The 19,687-nt window shown below is 44.0% G+C and overlaps 1 protein-coding gene across 17 annotated transcripts in view; it reads left to right on the top strand.

The window, feature by feature from the left end:
• The window catches only part of LPP (LIM domain containing preferred translocation partner in lipoma), a 337,428-nt gene that overhangs the window by 137,812 nt on the left and 179,929 nt on the right, over positions 1-19,687 (top strand). For all 17 annotated transcript variants that reach the window (XM_088061257.1, XM_088061253.1, XM_088061262.1 and 14 more), the window contains one exon: positions 15,313-15,425. In XM_088061257.1, coding sequence (XP_087917383.1) covers positions 15,313-15,425 — 113 coding nt within the window. The remainder of the gene's footprint in view (positions 1-15,312; positions 15,426-19,687) is intronic.

Below are 19,687 nucleotides of genomic sequence, written 5' to 3'. Positions count from 1 at the left end.
TCTCACCATTCTGACCTGTTCTTCATCGACATTGGTACCTGATGAAGGAAGCACTGCCTCTCAGATTCCATTGACACATCGTCTGTTGCCTGTCGTCTCATAAATCTCCCTGTGAAGCTCTGAGTAAACACCCCTGGGTGGAATCAGCAGGTCATTTTTGTGGCATTTCTTGTCAACTAAACAATAATTCATTAAAAATTTAATGACTCTTTTGCTCTGGAGAGGAAAAAAAGAGAGCTGGCGCCTGCCTTTCAAGTTTCTGTCTTGTATTGTTTGGCAATTTTTGTTTTATTTTATCTTTTTATATTTTATTTTGAAGGAAATCAGGTTGATAAACTAAAAGAAAGCCATCTTATTACAAAAAGCTTGAGTGCTTCTGAGAACATTTAAAACAAGGATGACTAGAAATGACCTTTCCATCCTGAAGCGAACTTTGAGTGTATTCTCCCTTTGGCATTTCTAATGATAGACTTTCCATCTGGTCTTTGCTTAAAAGCTAAGATGCAGCTTGGGTTTTTTCCACATAAAAACTGTACATACTCTAAAATTAATCCTCTTGATCATTTCACTTCAGGGAGAGGAGTGAAGAAACTCTGGGAATATTTACTTATTTTTAGCAACTCCAGTCCTCCTGAGAGCAGATTCCTTTTGTCCCAAATAAAGTGGATTCTGATTTGAGGGAACCCTGGATTTCCCTCTGCTTAAATTTGGGGAGATTATACCCTCTAGAGGAGATTTTAAATGAAAATTGAAGAGATGTCATTGGCTCTGGTGGGATCTGAATCAGTGGGGAGGGATTTGTGGTTACTTTAGCTACCCTAGGCAATACTGTCATTTGTAACGCTGAGAATTCCCTGCTCCCAGTTTCCCATAGTGATTCCCCAAAGCTGAATGTACAAGAGGGAAATCCTAACAAAATGAATGCTTCAGGGAAGAATTGGGGATCTCCTGGGAGCTACCACTGCAACTATTTAAGCTCATTTCAGCAGAATCTTTGGGGAAAGTATGTAAACCAATCCTTTTGCTTAGCAAAGCATTCCAGCAAATGCCTAATTTGATACATGCTTTGTGAAGGCCCTTGGGACATAACATTTAAGAATGCACTTGAACTTAGAGTGCAACTGAGCCCCTGCTGCATGCAAGCACGTGTATACAGGAGGGGAATGTTTCTCTGGATCACATGTAGAGACATCAGACAGCACATTTGAATTTTTTTTTTTTTTTCAATTTTTCTTTGCTGTAATGCTGATTGCTGCTGAATGTATTTCTTCTCTCTCTGTTTTGTGTTTTTTTTTTTTGGTTGGTTGGGTTTTTTTTTTCCTTTTCATCTTTCTATTGAATGAAATGCTACAAAAATACACGTAGGTGGGAGATTACTGGTGAGCCATCCATTCCTCAAATGTTTCTCTGGTGGGAGCAGCCAAAAGTAAGTCTGTTAGCAAAGTCACATTTCTATCAGCTCTGCATGTGTGACATGCATAGAAAACAGGTTTTCTGAGCATCAAGAAGGCTGTAGAACAGCAGATGTGCTTTGGGACTTTTGGCAGGTAGATAGTCTGCTGAGGGTATTGGCATTTTTGCTGCAGGTTCTTCTGGTGACCAACTTTATTAAAACAATGGGAGGGAGAAAGGATGTTACAGATAATGGAAGAGAACAATTCTGGCACATGTAGCTTCCTCTTCATAAAGCTGTTTTTCCCTTGAGGCAATATATCTTGCGTCTTATGGGAAGGAAATCTTACAATATAAAAGGAAGTCTGAACTGCTTACCAGTGAATTTAGAAGCGTAGCAGTTGGATTCCTTTCATGAAGAGATAATATGGGGCCTGTTCCAGTATATTAGGGAAGCTTTTTTAAGATGCTTCTCCAAAAATAGGAGGACTCTGGGAATCACTTCTTTAAAATAATATTTGTGGGTGGCTTATGTTAATATTCCCAGAACCCTAGGGGATGTGTGCTCGGCATAACAAAGGTGTTCAGAGAGCAAAAGCAGCAGCAGTTTGGCATCTTCAGCCTGGGCTGCAGGGCAGGGTAGGGGAAGATGTTTTTGTGTTCCTGGGGATGCCTCTGACGTGGGCTGGAGTGGTCCGAGGGCTGTCCTCGCTTCGCTCTCCTGCAGCAGCTCCTGAGGGGCTGTTGTGCCTCCCAGAATAGCTGGCACATGGCAGTGCTCTAATTAGGCTTGTTTTCCTGCCGTGTCTCCTGCACTGGGAATGACGTGCCTGCTGCCAGCGCTGCTGCCCAGAGGATGCCCCTCTCCAGGCTTTGCTCCACGGCTGCTGCCGAGTTGCAGCTCCCCGTGGTGCAGCATGGCGAAAAGCTGGGTCCATCCAAAGGTTTGCAACTTTTTAGCCTCACCTCGGTGCTCTTCTGTCTTCCCATTCTCCACAGTTAAGATGAAGTCATGGAGAGAGAGGGGGGAAGAAAGCAGAGTTGATTTTCTGTGAGTAGCACAAAAGGTGAAGTGCAGATAACTTCAGTAGGCATACCTAAGTGAGGGTATTTTATACAGACCTTAGCAAACTGAAAACAGTAAACAAAACAAAACAAAATATGGGAAAAAAGTGTCTAGAATCCTTCCAAATAATTTCTGCAGAGTACATAATTGAAGGGGATTTTTTTGATAAAGGCTAAATTGTGTATGGGCATGAAAAATTCATCAGGGAATTTAAACCATTTCCAAACCACATAAAACATTAAACATTTCAAGCTCAAGAGTAGCTTGAATATGGCGTGTACCATCCCAAGCTTTAAGCAGTCATCTGATTTTTCTCTTGCAAATGTTAAATATATAGTAAACGAGAGCCAAAGTAGGTTTTATTTGCTTTCTCATGATGACTGTGGAGCCTTGAAAGGTTTTGCTGGCTGACCTGACACACACCTTTGTTTACCTCTCTTGGCTAGATGATTTTAGCTGCATTTTGAAGAATGCATTTAACTTTTGCACTTAGCTGATCATTTTGAAGAATGAGGGAAAATAACAATGCTGCAGTCAGTGTCCCATTCTGTGCTTGTGATCAGCTCCAGCCTTTGTATGAGTGTGTCTCAAACTAACCTTTTAAATCCAGTGGAATTAAAGATTTTGATCAATCAAGATGCTAATCACTGTGACATGATGTGATATGTATTACCTGATAAGGATATGTATAGTCTTGTGAAAGCAGAGAGTCTTATTCTTTAAAAGATCCTCAACATCCACATTTAGGTTTTTCCCGCATTTAGGTTTATTTTTGTGTTACTGGATTTTAAAGCTAGGTCATGCCTGTATTTTTTAATCTAAAATTTGTCCTTTGTGTAGAAATAAAAATAGTGGCCAATTTCAGAACATCCTCCGATGCATTCTCAGTTGCTTCTTGTTTTCTTGACAGCCCAGGTGCCTGAAAATACTATGTTTTCTCTTTAAATAAAATGGTTACTCACTTGAGCGTCTTTCATCAGGGAAATCTGACTGTCATTGTTTAAATCCTCTAGGAATGAGCTTTGCTTTTGCATAAAGCAGTCACCTTGGATGACTGCGTGCAGCAAGTCATGCATTACAAAATTGCAGTGTGAGTTTTCAAAACCGACTTCTCTTGGGTTTCATGTAAGCACCAAAGGAGGGTGTTTCTGCTCTTCTCTAGGAGAACTCTCAGGCCATGACTCAAGTTTGTCTCACTGTGCCGAAGATGGTCATAGAATCATATCACAGAATCATCAGATGCTTTGGGTTGGAAGAGACCTTAAAGGTCATCTCATTCAACCTCCTCTGCCATAGGCAGGGACACCTTCCACTATCCCAGGTTGCTCAAAGCCCCATCTAACCTGGCCTGGAACACTTCCAGGGATGGGGAGTCTACAGCTTCTCTGGGCAAGTTGTGCCAGTGCCTCACCACCCTCACAGTGAAGAATTTCTTCCCTGTATCAAATGTAAACATAATCTCAGTTTGAAGCCACTCTCTCTTGTCCTACCACTACATGCCCTTGTGCAAAGTCCTTTCCCAGCCTTTCTGTAGGCCCCCTTTAGGGACTGTAAGATGTTCTTAGCTCTCCCTGGAGCTTCCTCTTCTCCAGAACTAAGCCTGTCTTCAGAGGAAGATATGCCAGCCCTCTGACTATCCTACACGAAAACTCTGCACCCTAGAATATCTCTGTGCGCGCCCTTGCCAGAGCACAGAATGTGCTTTCCCCTTGTTACACTGTAAAAACACCACATTGGCAAGCAGCACCACAACCTTCCCTTGCTTCACTTGGGACTGGAAAAGGGCAGAAGAGTAATTGTAGTCCACAGCTCCAGGGCACTGCTTAGGTCGTGGGGGAGACGCTTCTGTCTTTGCTGTGATTCATGAAGAAGATAGAGATGTTGGCTGGAAAATTCTCAGGGCTGGTAAGCAACTCTGAGTGACACAGGCATCATGATTCATCCTGAAGCCTCAGCACATCAGGAATTTCTGTGCATTAAAATAATTTCCAAACAATAAACCTGCCTGGTGTCTGGCTGCTTGCACTTGCTGATAATGTCAACTTGGAAATCATTCTTCCTGCATCATCTGTCTGATGGAGGAAAAGGCTTGCTCTTTCCAGGTCACTGATAGAGGAGTTCTTGTTAGGTGATGAGATGGACCATCACATCTTCTGCCATGCTGCTAAGCACTCTCCCCTTCACTCTGCAGGCGTGTGCTTGTGGAAGCATGAGGAGATGTATAAGTGACAGTGGATAACCACTGTCCATCACCACAGGCATCAGCAGCCCTCCAAGTGTGACAGAGGCTTTTGTCATCAGAGAAGATTTATCCTCTTCTCGTCCTCCCTGAGCACACACTCAAACAATATATCCATTTTAATTGTTTTCTGAGAGGTTATTAATATTAGAGTGGGGATTTAGAATGAAGATCAATCATTAATCTGAAAAGGATAGATTTGCACTCTCCTGTAGCAAAGCTGGAAAAGAGGTTAGAACAAAAGAAAATCAAGAGAGGCTCCCCACCTAGCCTTAAAATTGTTCAAGTAGCAGTTCTGAGGGGAAACCAAACCTCGGACTGAAGATTTCCAAAGCCCAACCTAGAAACTGTAGCAGTATGTTACTACAATTTGTTACGATTTTTTTTCTGCAACATTTTATTTTAAGAATAAAATCTCTGGCTTTTCAAAGAAAACCACAATCTTAGCAGAGGATTTTAATTTTCTCCCGCATTATTCCTTTTAACAATATCCTCAAATATTTCAGTAATTTGTTTTCTGTCGGTTAAATAGAAAAGTTTTAATTCAGTCTGGGACTGATCTCACCCAGGTTTCTCTACACCAAATAGCTGACCCTGCTTTTGGTGTGGTGTGTTTCATGGCAAGGGCACCCTCTCAGTTGCTCTGGGCTGATGCCAGACCCTAATACTTTTTCTCTGGAAAGGAAGCACCATATGCTGAGCAGAGTTACAGTAAAACTGCTGGTTTGATTGACTGCTCCCTCAGAATGGTCAGAAGGTTAAAACGTGTGCTTGGGTAGCTACAGTGTCGTGGCCATTCCTGCTGGGAATGCAAGGTGGGAGCTGCGTTCCCCCCAAAAGCAGCAAGTCCCATGCTGCCACTGTTTATCCCTGCTTGTATTCTGAGGACAGGCAGTCTGCCTGGGTCATTCTAGGGAGTGAATTCTGTTACCATCACTGCCCTGAATGGGAATATCATTCTCGTCCTTGGGAAGTCCCTTTTGTCCCTCTGTCATTCACCTCTTCCTTGCCCACTCTTATTTTCCTGATGGGAAATGCTCTCTCCCCTCTTGTTTTCCCCACCACAGAGCTCTGGGCTCTGACTAGACAGAAGAATGGGATGATTCTTGGTAGGAGATTTTTTGGAATATGGAAAAATACATGTAGTTACTTGTCTGAAAGGTCAGTTTAGCGTGTTTTTTCCTAACCAGTTACTTTGCTGAATTATGCAAAAGTGTAAATTTTAAAGCATTTCTGCTCACAATGTGGCAAAAATGGTGAGTATAAGTGTGTATAATGATTTTGGTGTGTTGGAAAATGGTCTTTGGTATGGAAAGCTTGTGAATCAGTGTTTTAAAGTACAATTCGTCTCAAAGAAGAGAAAGTCTGCATCATTTGTTTTCTTCTCTACTTTCTCTGTTATCAACAAGTATAGAGGGTAAAGAGTGCCTCCAGGTAGCACCTCCTACTGGGAAAGATACAACCCTCCTTTTTTATTTTCTTTTGATTTTAATCCTGATTTTGTTCCATGTTCTAGCCAGATCACAGGGGACATTTCTAGTAGGTACTAGCAAAAGGAACCAAACCACCATCACTCTATATAAATATATATTTCTATATATTTAGATATGTTGATTTACAATCAAAGAATTGTTTAGGTTGAAAAAGATCTTCAAGTCCAGCCATTAACCTAACACTGCCAAGTCCATCACTAAAATTTGGATATGGAGCAATGCTATTTATTTTGAAAAAAATATGATAGAGGTAAATTCTATGTATCTAACATTTAATTTTATCTTAAATTATCTTCAGGTATTAAGGATGTAATTTACTATTCAGCTGTTACACCAGTGAATTAGAAGGCAATTAATTTGATAGCAGAAAGAAAATCTAGATGCTTTTCTGCTCCCCAGTAGCACTGATTAACAGTGGAAGGAGAAAAGCCAGTGCTGTTTGTATTGGTGTAAACAGTGAACTGAGATACATTTGATGAAGAACCATTTTGCTGTCATCTTCCAAATCTAGATGTTTGTAAGTGTGACATAGGGAGGGGTGGCAAAGAGGATGGGAGTACCCAAAGGATGAGTGACCCAGTTTGAAAACAAGTCCATGGGGATTTGTTTGATCAGCTCATCTGGGCACTGCTCTTGCCTTTCCCACTTGGTGGTTTTACTCCTCTCAGTCCAGGAGCAGAAGACTCAGTGAAGAGAACACCTTGAAGGAGGTTGACCCCCTCCTCCAGGAATGGTCTGCTTATGGCAGTGGGTTTTGTTGTCCCTCTCCTTTGCATGCTGGGCAAAGAGAATGGATCCAGTCCTTCCAGATGTTCTGCAGCACAGGCCACTGCTGAGGCTGCAGCACATGGGTTTCCTCTGACTGCTCAGATTGCAACTCGCCCTCAAAATGGGAAAACAGTACAAAAACAGGCATAGGGAAAGATAAATCCAACATTGCTTAAAACTGTTGGCTGCAGCTTCCAAAGCTTAAGGAAGTCCCTTGGCAATGAAGAGCTCTGAGAGATGTTTTGGGTTTTTTGTGATCTGTGTAGTGTTTTGTATTTCATCACTAGGGATAGAGAGGGTTTGGTTGAAGATAAGATAGGTTGTGTCTTAAGGACATGGTTCCCATCTTCCCTGTCTGTGGCCTCAGGGGAGAAGACTGACCAAATAAACAGACTCCCTTTCACTGTGCTTTGCAATAGCAGCCAGGGAAAATGAGGTCCTAATCCAGTGTCTCATTTTTTTCAACTCCTTCACAACAGCCCTGTTTAGTAAATTAATGCATATGTCAACTCTTGTCAGAAGCTCTTAGCAATGAACAAATGAGTTCAACACCATAATCTAATAAACAAATAGATAACCTGTTCCAGTTTGTTCTGAGTGAGGCGGTATTTCCCTTGCTGAGTTGTTTCATGGACACTTCACTCTCCGAGGAGAAGGATGGTACATGGGAATGTAGCCCATTTCCTCTCCAGGACAGGGTTTTCTCATCTGACTTAGATGACCTGATTTTCACTTGTTTATATGGAAATCCCTCCCTAATACCAGGCTGTTTTCTGTCATTTTTTTTAAAAAATCATTCAGAACTTCTTTTGTCCCCATTATTGGATCTGAGCAGCTCCAGCTGAAAGTGAGATCTTGTTGTACTAATTGCTGCACAAGTAAGGTGAACTTCATGCTCACTTCTACAAATAAACACTGCAGGGAAGGCAAAGGAAAGCTTTTTATGTTGGTGTACAGGGACACAGTGGGGTTAAGTGACAGGGAAGAGTGCTTAGAGGTTTTTTGTTAAATCTTATGCGTCTTCTTCCACCTTCTATTTTAGCACAGATTTTTATTGAAGTTTTAAAGTTCCACAGACCGTTTCTTGCATCAGTTCAACTTTGGTCCTTCGCTAAGCTTTACTAAAGGACTGTTGTGTTTTCCATGAGTCATATCTATGGCAGAGAGGTTGGTGTGGGGCATTAGATGGAGTGCTCTGCCCCAAAGTTGAATGGAAAAATAAGCTAAAGACCAATATACAGCCTTCTGCCGATGGCTTTGTGCTTTGTGTGTTGTGAGTCTGATTTGTAGGAAGCTCAGCTGATGTGCATGTGGGAGGACAATCCAGCAGGGCTGTACCTGCCTGCCCCTCCCTGCCACCACTGGGGCTGCAGGAGCATTGGCTGGAATTTGCTAGGGGGGATAGCACTTGGTGTCTACAGTCACCAGCTGAATGGAAACATACAAAAACCCCATTGTTTTCACAATGAGGGGCATCCACTGTGGTGAAACAGCTGATATTTTGCATAATTTGGGGAACTGAACCCTTGTCTCCTACCCTCGTGCTAATTACGGCCTTTGGGGTGTTTTGAGAGGGAGGCCAGCGAGTTCAGAGTGAGCTGGCATGGAGGGGATTTCCCGTGTTGGTGACCAGAGCTGGAGTGAAAGGTCTGTGTACAGAACACTAAGGACAGCATCTGTTTGTACTAAATTAAGTTGTTCGTTAAAAGCTGCATCACTTGCAGTGAGTGTGGCATGATGTGCTAGCGCTGATCCTTTTAACAGTCACAAACTTGTGGCCACAAACTTGCAAGGGGTCCAGCTCCAGTCCCACTGGCTATGCCTGAGTGGTGGTAAAACCCAGTTACCTCTTGAGAGGGAGTAAAAAATGGTTTTTGAACTGCTGCCTCAGCTCAGACCTGAATGTCAAAGCAGCCAACGCTGGATCTTCCCACTGGCATTCTCCCAGGTGGCTCCTCTGTCCCCACCAGAGTCTCATCTGCTTCTTCTGAAAGCTTCAGTACCTTATTGTGTCTCTAGTAACACTGGAAGAAGTCCAGAATGATTCCAGCAGAGCTATTTTGGATTTGCATTTGCATTTGCAGGAGGAATTGTACCTAGAGGTTTTAAGTTAATCGCACGGTCATTTTTCCTCTGTATATTTAACCACTGAGGTTAATTAACATTTCAAAGTTTCACAGGCTGCTTCTTCCATTATCTCAGCCAGTTGTGGTGAAAGGCAGTGTGGTGAGAGGGTGGTAGTCTGACTGGAGCTGTGCAGATAGGAAAATTGCTGGGAGTTGTTTCCAGTGAATCCCAGCGGTTTAAATAGTTGGATGTCAGGGTGAAGGTGGAGGTGAGGATGCGTTAGCTGCCATGGTACACGTTTCCTATTGACTTTCCATGTAGTAAACAAAATTATCAGATGATTGTTGGCATGTGGTGGGTTTTGTTTTGTTTTGTTTTTTTTTAATTTAAAGAGAATATTTTAAGCAGGACTGCGATTCATAGTCCTGAACTGTAGGGGACTAATGTTCCTGTTCTCCAGCTGGGAGAAACTAATTCAGCATCTTGTGTTGTAAACACTCACTCATTTTAACTGATTACACCTCCAATGTTCCTCAAATCACTAAAATTACTAATTGCTATTCCTTACACATCAGAGAGTGAATCCTGAATAATTAACCCCAAATAAAATTAGATGAATTGGTCCTTTTAATTAGAATCCCTGCTGCTGTTTGTTCTGAGCTTCCTTTTCTTACTGTTAAGAGACTTTTAGAATGATTAAAACTGTTTAAGACTTAAACAGCCAGTGACCTTTTAATACAATGTAAATCCATAAAAGCAATATTTCAGCTAGCAGGTGGTGAAGTAAATTTTCAGTGCCACTACCTGACAGACTCAGTATTCCTTTTTTAAATGCTGAGGATGAAATTAGCCAGTGTGGGTTTTTTTTTCCTTCCTCATGCTTATTAATACAGTAGCTGATTAGCACAAGTAGTTTAAATGGTAGCATTAGTGATTGGTAAGAGTGGTAATTTAAACAGTGCTTTAGGTTGTTGGAGCTGCTTTATTTTAGGAATCACAGGCCAATGTGGTATATTTAGGTGGATTGTGGAGCTGGTGTGTCATCATGCAACAGTTTCCCCTGCACTGACATGGTGTCAGTGACTCCTCACAGCATGGTTGGGGCCAAAACATGATTTTAATTGTGTGTTTTCCTTGCCTAGTGATGTGTGTTAAGTACAGATGCTACAGGAAAATGTAGCATTTCACTTTGGGAAACTTAGTAAGATGTATGTTCACACCTAGGAGGCACCAGGTCACATCTAGATGAAGTTTTCTATAAAAATCCTGTGGTGGCACTTTGCAGTAGGAGGTTTCCCAGACCACATAGTAATACTGTGATATTCTCCAGGCTCCTGCAGTGGTCACTGTGGAATACAGGTTCATGGTAGCCTCCATCAACAGGATTTTAGCCTAGTGCTCAATGAATTAGGGTTTAGATGTAAATCTTACTTGTTTCAATGTAGAAAGCTTTGGTTTTCTGCAGCAGAAGGTAAATACTTGACCAAGCAGTACCTGTCTGCTCAGTATTTTGCCAAATGGAATCTGGATCAGAACGGAAACACATCAATGGGGGTTCTCTCCATCACTGTCCTTAGTCTGGTCTCTGAGTCAGGGCCGAGCTGTGTTTCTCAGGTGATTCAAACTGATTCTAAACCAGCTTCAGAATCAGAAATTATCAAGATGACAATCAGAAAGGGTTATTTTTGCTCGTAAGGAGAAAATTGAAATCAGCATCTGACATATAGTCCTCAGATGTCAGCCAGAGATCTGGGAAGAACAGTGTAAGCCCAGTTTTTTTTTGTTTAATAGGTTTAATTAACTTATTGTTTCTGTGAAAGATACGGTGTTTTGCTTTTTCATATTTTTCTGTGTTTTTCCCCCAAAGAGTCTCATTTACTGAAGATGTGAGCTCTTCTTCAAGTCTAGAAGTTTCAAAGCTGCAAATCTTCATGTCTAAACAACTGTGTCTGTCAAGGGGGGAGGCAATTACTGTGCTACAATTCATTTGCTGGCTGGCAAATATATCTCCTGGAAACAAAGACTTGAGACGTGAGCCTGATCCCAGCAAAAAGTGAAGTGCACTTAAAATTTTAAAGGTTAGCCTGTAAGTGAGAATGGTGTTTGCTGCATGAAACAGGATGTTTTCCTCAGCTTGTACCCAAAAGGCATCAGGCAGCCAGTGGCAAAAATTTTGTGAGTTTCTATTCACGTTGACAGGTTTGTGCCGATGTAGGTGTCTGTTGTCTTTGAACAATTTTATATTTGTATATTTAGAAGTGTAATAGTGAAATGTTTAAAGCTCCTTGGAAAGCATAAGAGGGGAGATTTTGGGGTGGATTAAAACCTTGCAAGTGCATCTACAATGGCACAGATTGATCGAAGCCAGCAGCCAGGCTGGGGCCTGGGAGGCATCACTTCTGCCTTTGGCTCTGCTATTGCTTCCCAACATAACCACGATGGACTCACCTAATTTCTGCTTAATTACTTGTATTTACATTACTCAAGTGTTCTGCTGCTCGGGGTGGGCCATTACCGGGCTGGCAGCCCTGTCCCTGGTGGCTGCAGCGGGTGATGCTCCGGCGCAGGAGCTGCACGGGTGCTGAGGGAAGAGCTCAGAGCTGTGGTTTCACGGCACGTTGCGCCGCCGCATCTGAAATAACCGAGCTGGGCGTGTGTCTCACTGCACAGCCCCTTTGTAGGCTGACTCATGGTGCTCACAGCTGTACAAAGGGGGAATGAGTAGCTGGTGCAACAAAGGACTATTTATTTTCTCTTCTTAAACATATGGTAACAGGTGGAGATTTCTCATTGTAAGAGCTGAAGGCAGGCTGTGTCTTGGTGTGATTTCCTACCTCCAAACATGCCTGGCCCAGGCTGCCTCCATGGAGAGACTTGCCATTGGAAGGCAAGTCTCCTCACCTGCCTTGAAGCATGAATTGCTTTCTGCAGATGCCTTGGTACCTCTGTTGACAGAACTCAGTGCAGTCACTCTCATAACCTGAAATACATCCAAGTGTTCAGGTTGCTGTCAGGTGAAAGTCAACCAAAATGCTGGTCTTTGTGCTGAACAATAATCAATACTAATGAGCCTTTTGCCCACCTTATCCCTTATTCACAGAGGCACAACCTAGTTAAATCAGTCAGGAGAAGGGGAGTGCTGAGGGTGGGATGTGTCCTCCAGCAGCCCATGGTTAACTGGTAACCCCAGAGCCCCATTCTGCTGTGGCTGCTGGTGCATCTGTGCGGACCTGGATGGTCCCTTGCCCACATGACTCCCACCTCGCTCTGTGACACTGAAGGTGGTCAGCAGTGGGTGGCAGTGACATGCTCTGCCTGGACATGGACTTTCCTGCCTCCTCCCACAGCTTGCCCAGCTCTCAGTAAGTGAAATCTGACTTACAAAGCTCCGGGGGTGAGAGAAGGTCCCAAAGGTGCACTGTAGGGACACTGTGCTTAAAAGGAGTGTAAGCTGGCTTTCATGTTCTTTTACTCTTTTACTCCCTCAAACCTAGAACTGTTTATTCCCCACATCATCCAGAATCATATGCTGCTGAGGACACAGATTTTTGTCTTTGCATTCTTCTCTCTCTGCCAGAGGGAGGCTTCCAGCAATGCCAATAATAATAATGCAGTGACAGCTTTCCCTTCTGCATCCGAGGGAATACTCTCCCGTGAGTGCAATGGGAACAGCACCGGGTCCTGTGGCTGTGTGTGGGAAAGAGGAAGACGCAGTGGCAGAATAAATAACTAAAGCTGTGGAAGAGAAAGGTCCAGCTGTTCGCAGAGGACCAGGAAAAGGCCAAACATCTGCAAGGTCCCCCCAGTTCATCAGGCATCTGCTCTCTGCTTCCCAGTCTAAAAACCTTCCCACTTGTGGGGAGAGTGGAGCCAGCAGCTTATCTAACACAGGATGGAGTCAGGAGAGCTGGGCTGGGATGTGGTAGAGCCAGCTGTCTCAAACTGCAAAGAAGTGTTTCCTTCCAAACTCTAGGAGAGAGCTCTTTTTCTGTCCTTTGCTCCTTTTCTGAAAAATCTTGCCAATGTTTTTTTTTAAATTTCTTTCAGGAGTGGGTCTTCCAAAGGGGTGAAAATGATCTTTTGTTTATGTTTGTTCTAACGGTCATTGTTAGATGCAGACTTCTCTTTATGCACAAAACCTGCCCCTTTCCCTGTCTCATCGCCTCTAGCACATTCTCTACCTTGATTTTCCTTAGGTGTTTTGAAGGGTTGTAATAAAGCAAGAGTTTCTGACTAATGTGCTGTGCAGGGACAGCAGTCTTTGGCATTGGAGTCAGGACTAACTGAGAAACATCATCTGAAGCATAATCTTGAGAAGTCCGTGTCCGCTGGAGTCGAATTTGTTTGTAAAATCATGTTGGCTGGTTGGAGGGTCATTTTCAGAGCAAAGGAGAAAAGTTTAAGAAGCACTCAAATATCCCAGCATTTTTTTAGAACTAACCCCTTTGATATTAATTTCAAAATCTCTCTACTTTTCTTTTTATTTCATATTGTATTTCACATGATTTGAAATAAAAATATTGGATTAATTATAGGGCAATGAGGAGGATACTGCAGATATTATTGGACATAAGTTTTTAAAAAATCAATCTTGAACTCTATAATAGCATGAGCCAGTGGGTTTCATGGGATTTTATGTATTGGAGCAACATGGTCATCTTAAATTAGTTTTCAGTGTGTTGTTTTTGAGCTGTCTTTGAGTATCTGTATTTAGGATGATACTTTCTTAGGGATTCAGAAAGGGTTTTTTGAGTCCCATCCATGTTCATTTTTGGGAAAATGGGAAGAAATTACTTTGCTGGTAAAGAATATCTCTGAAAGTCCTAGGGGAAGTTTGTGTCTTTCAGAGAGTGATTTGACATAGAAGAGAAAACTTTTGAGGGCTGCAGACTCATCTGTTTCCCATGGCAGAGAGCATGAAAGTGCTGTGCTGGCAGTGCTGCCCAGCTGGTGCCTGTGCCTGGGCTGGGCTGAGCCTAGGGCTTTACACCTGGGCACAGGTGGCCCAGATGGCTGCAGATCACAGGGGTTTGGCTCAGCACCTTCCTGAGCAATTTGGAGGCTGCTCCTTGGCATTTAGGGGTGGTGCTGAGGGCCTCTGGTGTGATGCTGCATGGAGCTCTGGAGGGTCAGGTAGGGAGCTCATATTTCCTTCCAAAAGCAGCAGTTCCTATATATGTGAAATATCACACTTTTATTAATCTGAAACCTTCCATCCCAGATGCTACACACACAAGAGCCAACAGCAAACAGTTCTAGTTGCAGCATCAATCTTCATAAGAAGAAATAAAAACATGCCAAAGTGGTTCAAATTGCAGGCAGCTGCTTTCCCCGGAGAGAAATCCAGTGCTAATGGCAAATGCCCTTTTTCCACCATTAGGAGGTGCTTTCAGAGCCTGATGTCCTGCTCCCTGCAGCCTGTGCTGCTCTGTCCTTGTTTTCTTTTGCCTTTGTGGTCCCACATCCTGTGAAATTCTCAGGGAGAACTCTCTGCTCCTATCTCTATGCTGGATGGCTTCACAGCCAGTATGTGGTGCTTTGTCTTCCCATCAGCACTTCTGGAAGATGAACATGAGCAAGTTGAATTCTAGAAATGTTGTACATCAGCCCTCTTTTTTAAAAGTCCAGAGTTAAGAGAGGTGGATTCATGTGTGCTTGCACCTGGCCCATCACGTGGCTGTTGTTACTGAGAAGCAAATGTGATCTTCCCAGCAGTTCTTCACATGAAACTATGAAGTCCCTATAGGAAGAGGAGCATCTGCCTGCCAGCAGCAAGGATGCAGGAGATTCTGCACTCCAGCTCCAGCCCTCCATGTGTCTTCTGCAGCAGGAAATCCCTGCTTTTGGACAGTACCTAATGCTGTCTTTATAGGGATCAACAAGAGCGGGCATAGCTTAGCACACGAGGGAAGTGGATCGGATGGGATCCATTGCAAGGTTAGACACAGGGTGTTCATTAGTGCAAATTATGTCATTGCCTGTGGCAGGTTTCAGATGCAACTTGGATCTGTGGAGCTGCTTGCTGGTGCCTTCAGGCCTTGTGGCACATCACCTTTTGGTGTGGAATCTGAGCAGCCCTGAGCCATCTGCCACTGTTACTGAGCTGTGTAGCCAGCTCCGGAAGCAGTGAGGGGTGAAGCTGAGCATTTAATGGTTAAATAATGTCTTATGTCCTGTGCCACAAACCAGTGGGCAGAGCTGGAATTGTTGCAGCGTTCCTCCTGATCATCCATGTCATGATGTGGGGAAATGCTGCTGAGTCTAAATTCTCCCATTCTCTCTCCTAGGGGACTTCCTTCCTCCTCCGCCCCCTCCTGTGGATGACCTTGGGAACATCACATCATCACAAGGTGCCTTTCCCCCCCCACCCCCTCTGGATGATGTTACTTACAATGTGCAGGTAAGAAGACAAGAATTTTGTCATTTGTGCAGAACCAATCCATAAACAGTGGAAATGAATGAATGATAATAAAATGAGGGGGCAAGGTTCTGGTTAAAAATCATGGGTCAGGAATAACCAAGTAAGCTTTAGCAAGCTGTGTTTCCCAAGCAGGGAATATTTCCATTCAAAACTTGCTGGGCTATTAAAGGATTTTTCCCATCCGGCTTGAATTAGAAGACTAATTGCCTTATGCTGTTGTGATGGTGGATGGGAGCGAAACCTTCCCAGAATGAATTGTTTTCTGGAATGGCCATCTCCTTCCATGGACTGTGGAGAGACTTTATGGCAGTAATCTGATCCTAAAAGTGCTTTGTTTAGATGCCTAAAATTAAGTGAAGCAAATAAGCCCTGGCCCAGGCTCCAGTGATGTAATTGAGACCCTTTTCACCCTATTTTTGCTGTCTTGGATCTTCTAGATTGGCCACCTGAATGAAAATGCAACTTCTAAGATGCATCAGGTGATGACAGGATGTCCAAAGTGAATAGGGACAGACCTTCAACACCTTTGAAAGATATGAACACTTTTGTGCAGGTATTGCAGGTTTGCCTGGAGTGCCAGGTTTGTGTTTGCTTAGGCACGTTCTGGAGAAATGCATTCAGACTTCTGGGACAAGGTGATCAAGGTGAGGAGCTGATCTTTGCAGTGGAGACCAGAAGAGTTTGTCTTGTTAGCTGAGAAAAAGGAAGGCTGAGGATGGGTCTGGTTGCAAATTTGAAATATACTTGGGGAATAAGCCTGTATTTCTGCTCTGTGTGGGTGTTGGTGCAGGAACGGGAGAGGCTGAGCTTGCCAGAAGTACCTCCATGTTAGTGTTTAGAAATTTCCTGAGCACTGGGGCTCCAAAGATCTGGAAGAGCCTTCTGTGAGAAATTGTGAGAGCAAAGAGAGCATGGCCTAGGTTTGAGGGTGTTGAGACTCCTGTAACCACAACATCCACAGACATGGGGCTACTCTTGATGGCCCTGGAGGATTATGGCAGTCCTGTTTCCCTTGGTGGGTTTGAACATGGAGAGTAGGCCAGCGGACATACATTAAACAGGATTCAAAGGACCTGACTTAGTTCCTGACCCTCTCATCAACTGTAGAGTCAATTTGTCTGCTTTGTGCCTTGGGAAAAAGAAAACATTCCTCTCGCTCATGGGCTTACTGGGATCTCTTGCCCATGGCAAGATGTTCAGATACTGTGACAAAGGCTTTCCTGCTCAGTGTTGGAAGCAGCCTTTGAGCAGGAAGGGGTTAACAGGGATTGTGTTCTCCCTTGCCAGAAAAGGCTGCAGCCATCAGGGACATTGTCAAGTGCAGAGCATGGCTTTTCCCAGCCTTGGGGGAATGAAGTAATTCCCCAGCAAGTGTTGTTCTGTCTTTTATCTCTCTGAGAAGAGTGGCCCCGGTGGGAGCAGGGGAGCTTCCAGAGCGCCCTGGGAAGCTGTGGAGCAACAGGCTCCTGGCAAAGGCAGGGCACTGCCAGCACGGTGCCTGCACGGGAGCCTGGGTGCCAGGAAGGGGTCATGGCACCTCACAGGATTCCTCAGGATCAGGCTTCCCCCTTCCCAGGTCACCCAAGGAGAGGACCTCGTGTGTTTGTTGAAAGGAGATTGCTCCTGCCATGGTTCCAAGACTGTCCCTGAGTCACTCGGGGCTGTCACGGGGATGTGCCCCTCGGTAGAACCACTCAGCAGGACAACTCTTCCCTCTGAACTCATGGAATTGCTATTTGTCACACCCTTTTTTCTCTCTGGCTTTGGGGAACTGGGACTGGAGCTGTGTTTAGTGTTGGGTTTTAGCAAGAGCTTGGTCAGAGCAGGATTCCTTTGCATGATGTAAGCCTACCAGTTGTACCTGAGCAGTCCTGCCTGTCACCACCCCAATATACTCTTATGTAGCAAACACAGCTCCCCGTCTTTCATCTGTGCTCTCTGGTCACCTACTCCCCTTCCTTTTCCCTTCCATTTTCTGTAGGAGCTCAGGAGCAGGCAGAAGTCTGGGCTAAAGTCAGGAGCCAGCAGGATTTTGTGTTGCAAGTTCAGATTCTTATCTTTCAGGAGCAGCAAAAGTCATGCTGAAGCAAGATATAAAGCCCAAGAGAGGAGGAAAAGGGCAGGTGGTGCTGGAGAAAGCTGTCCAATGCTTTGTGCATCAAACACAGTCATTTTCTCAACTCTGGACAGCCGTTCTTGTGCTAAAGGAGCAGAACAAATAGTGACTGTGCTCCTTCTGCTGTGAGGACATGGTTGTCTGAAATCAGGGATCTCAGGAACATGTGTTGTATTTGGCTCCAAGAAGCTGATTTTGCTCTCCAATGCCAGATCATTTAATTTCCATGCCTCAGTTTCCCCATTGCTAAATGTGATGTCTGGAGCAGCAGACCTAGCTCCTAAGCATTGACCAGACCTGAGGCTGCTGCCTGGGATAGTTAGGCCCCTATGGACGTGGTGAGAGCCCTCCAGATCTATTGAAATTCATCTGTTCCATCAAATCAGCAGTTTTATGTCAGAAATTTCTGGCTAGATGGCACAGTGCTGATGACAGTTTATGAAGTATGTATGCTGTGGGGCTCCAGGTAAAGCTTTTTATACTAGGTGTTAAGTTGATGAGGACAGCAGGATAAATGTTTAGTTTATTATCAGTTTGTGTGTTAATGTTACCAGAAGGCTGAAGGCTGCACAGCTTATTGCAGTTTAAGCTGTAGCTTAAGAGCAGCAGTTAAAATAATAATACCCAGGTTTCACAGACCTGTTTATCTCTGGATCGCTATTTGGACAGTGGAACTGGCCACTTAGGATCCAATCCAAAAAGGTACTTTAGTATCTGACTTATGCTCTGATGGAAATTAGAGGAGGGCTGGGTCATGAAATACCTTCGTGATAGATCTGGCATTTTCTTGTAATTTCTGTTTTCCCAGCTCGTTCCATCATAGTCGGATTCACAGCAGGGCTGTGGGGAGGAAAGGGGAAGGAAATTTAAACTTTTTTCTTACTAACTGGAATGCCTTTTTTTTTTTAGGAAAAAAATAAAGGGAGAAAAAAGGCAATATTTATTTTTAAAAGAGTGTGTTTGGACTGGGGGACAGTTGTGTTGGGAAGTTCCCCTTCGGCTGCAGCCGGGGAAGCCAAGGACTTGTTCCCAGAATGGTGGTGAGGGTGTGGTGATGGTGTGTTTGACAAATAAGGACATGAGCAAAGAGCCTTCTGCCACGTTGGCCTGGGCTCAGTTTAAAAGAGAAACAAAAAAAAAGTTCTGGACGGGAAGAAAAATGAAATCACTGTTTGTCAAAGGGAAATAGATAGATCTGGGAGGGAGGTAGGCGGTTTTTTATTATTTTTTTGCCTTCTAGTTTCAAAACAGGCATCAGCCCAGGCCAGAGAAAGCAAAAGTGAAAAACTCTCATCAGCCACCTCTCAAGTACCCTGTTTGCTCACAGAGAGGGACCCTCACTCATGGCTCTAGCAATTCCTTCCTTCCTTGCCAGGCAGGGCTGTGCAGGGATGAGAAGTGCACAGCTGTGTGAAAAGCCAGTCCCAGTCTCATGCCCAACCTCGTGAAGGCCATCTCAGGACTCATGGGTGCTACTGGCTTGGAAATGACCAGTTCTCTTCGAAGGGGAGGGTCAGAGCCCAGCATTTCATGTTCATCTGGGTGGCTCAAAGCAGATGTGACCCTCAGCAGCCAACTTGCCAAGGGCCACCTTGGGAAAACATCCACCTACAGATCTCTACTGCACGTGCTGCATCTGCAGATGGGTCTGATTTTCTTTTGGGGTCTGAGATGTCACTACAGCATGGGAAGGAGAGGATTGTGTTGAGCTGGGACGGCACCTCTTTCCCAGCTAGACCCAGCTCTTATCAGTGTGTTTGTTATTGACAGGCCACAAAACAGTTTACAAAAGAAATACCACTTTCTTCCTGATAAGGAAGCTGGAGCAGGGAAAGTGCTTCACATAGGCTGACCAGTGGCAGGCTAAAAATAAGACCAAGATCTCCTGTGTCCTAAAGCAATTCTGCCTTGTGCATCCCAGAGCCTCATTGCTGTAGTAACTGCAAATTAATGACTAAACACCATCAGTGCCTGGGCATAGGACCAATTTGGGATATATCAAAGCAGATGTCAAGAAGTGGCTTTAGGTTGGGGGTTAAACTGAAGAAACAATCAGACTTTGAATAGTTGCATGAAGTGCAATATAAAGAATTTTAATATATAATTTATGCTTGGAGAGGCTGCG

This window comes from Pseudopodoces humilis, chromosome 11 (genome assembly GCF_049639895.1).
Source record: "Pseudopodoces humilis isolate 2021_Gansu_Grassland_sample_001 chromosome 11, ASM4963989v1, whole genome shotgun sequence".
NCBI classification, from domain to species: Eukaryota; Metazoa; Chordata; class Aves; order Passeriformes; family Paridae; genus Pseudopodoces; species Pseudopodoces humilis.
This window is presented reverse-complemented; position numbering and strand designations above follow the sequence as displayed.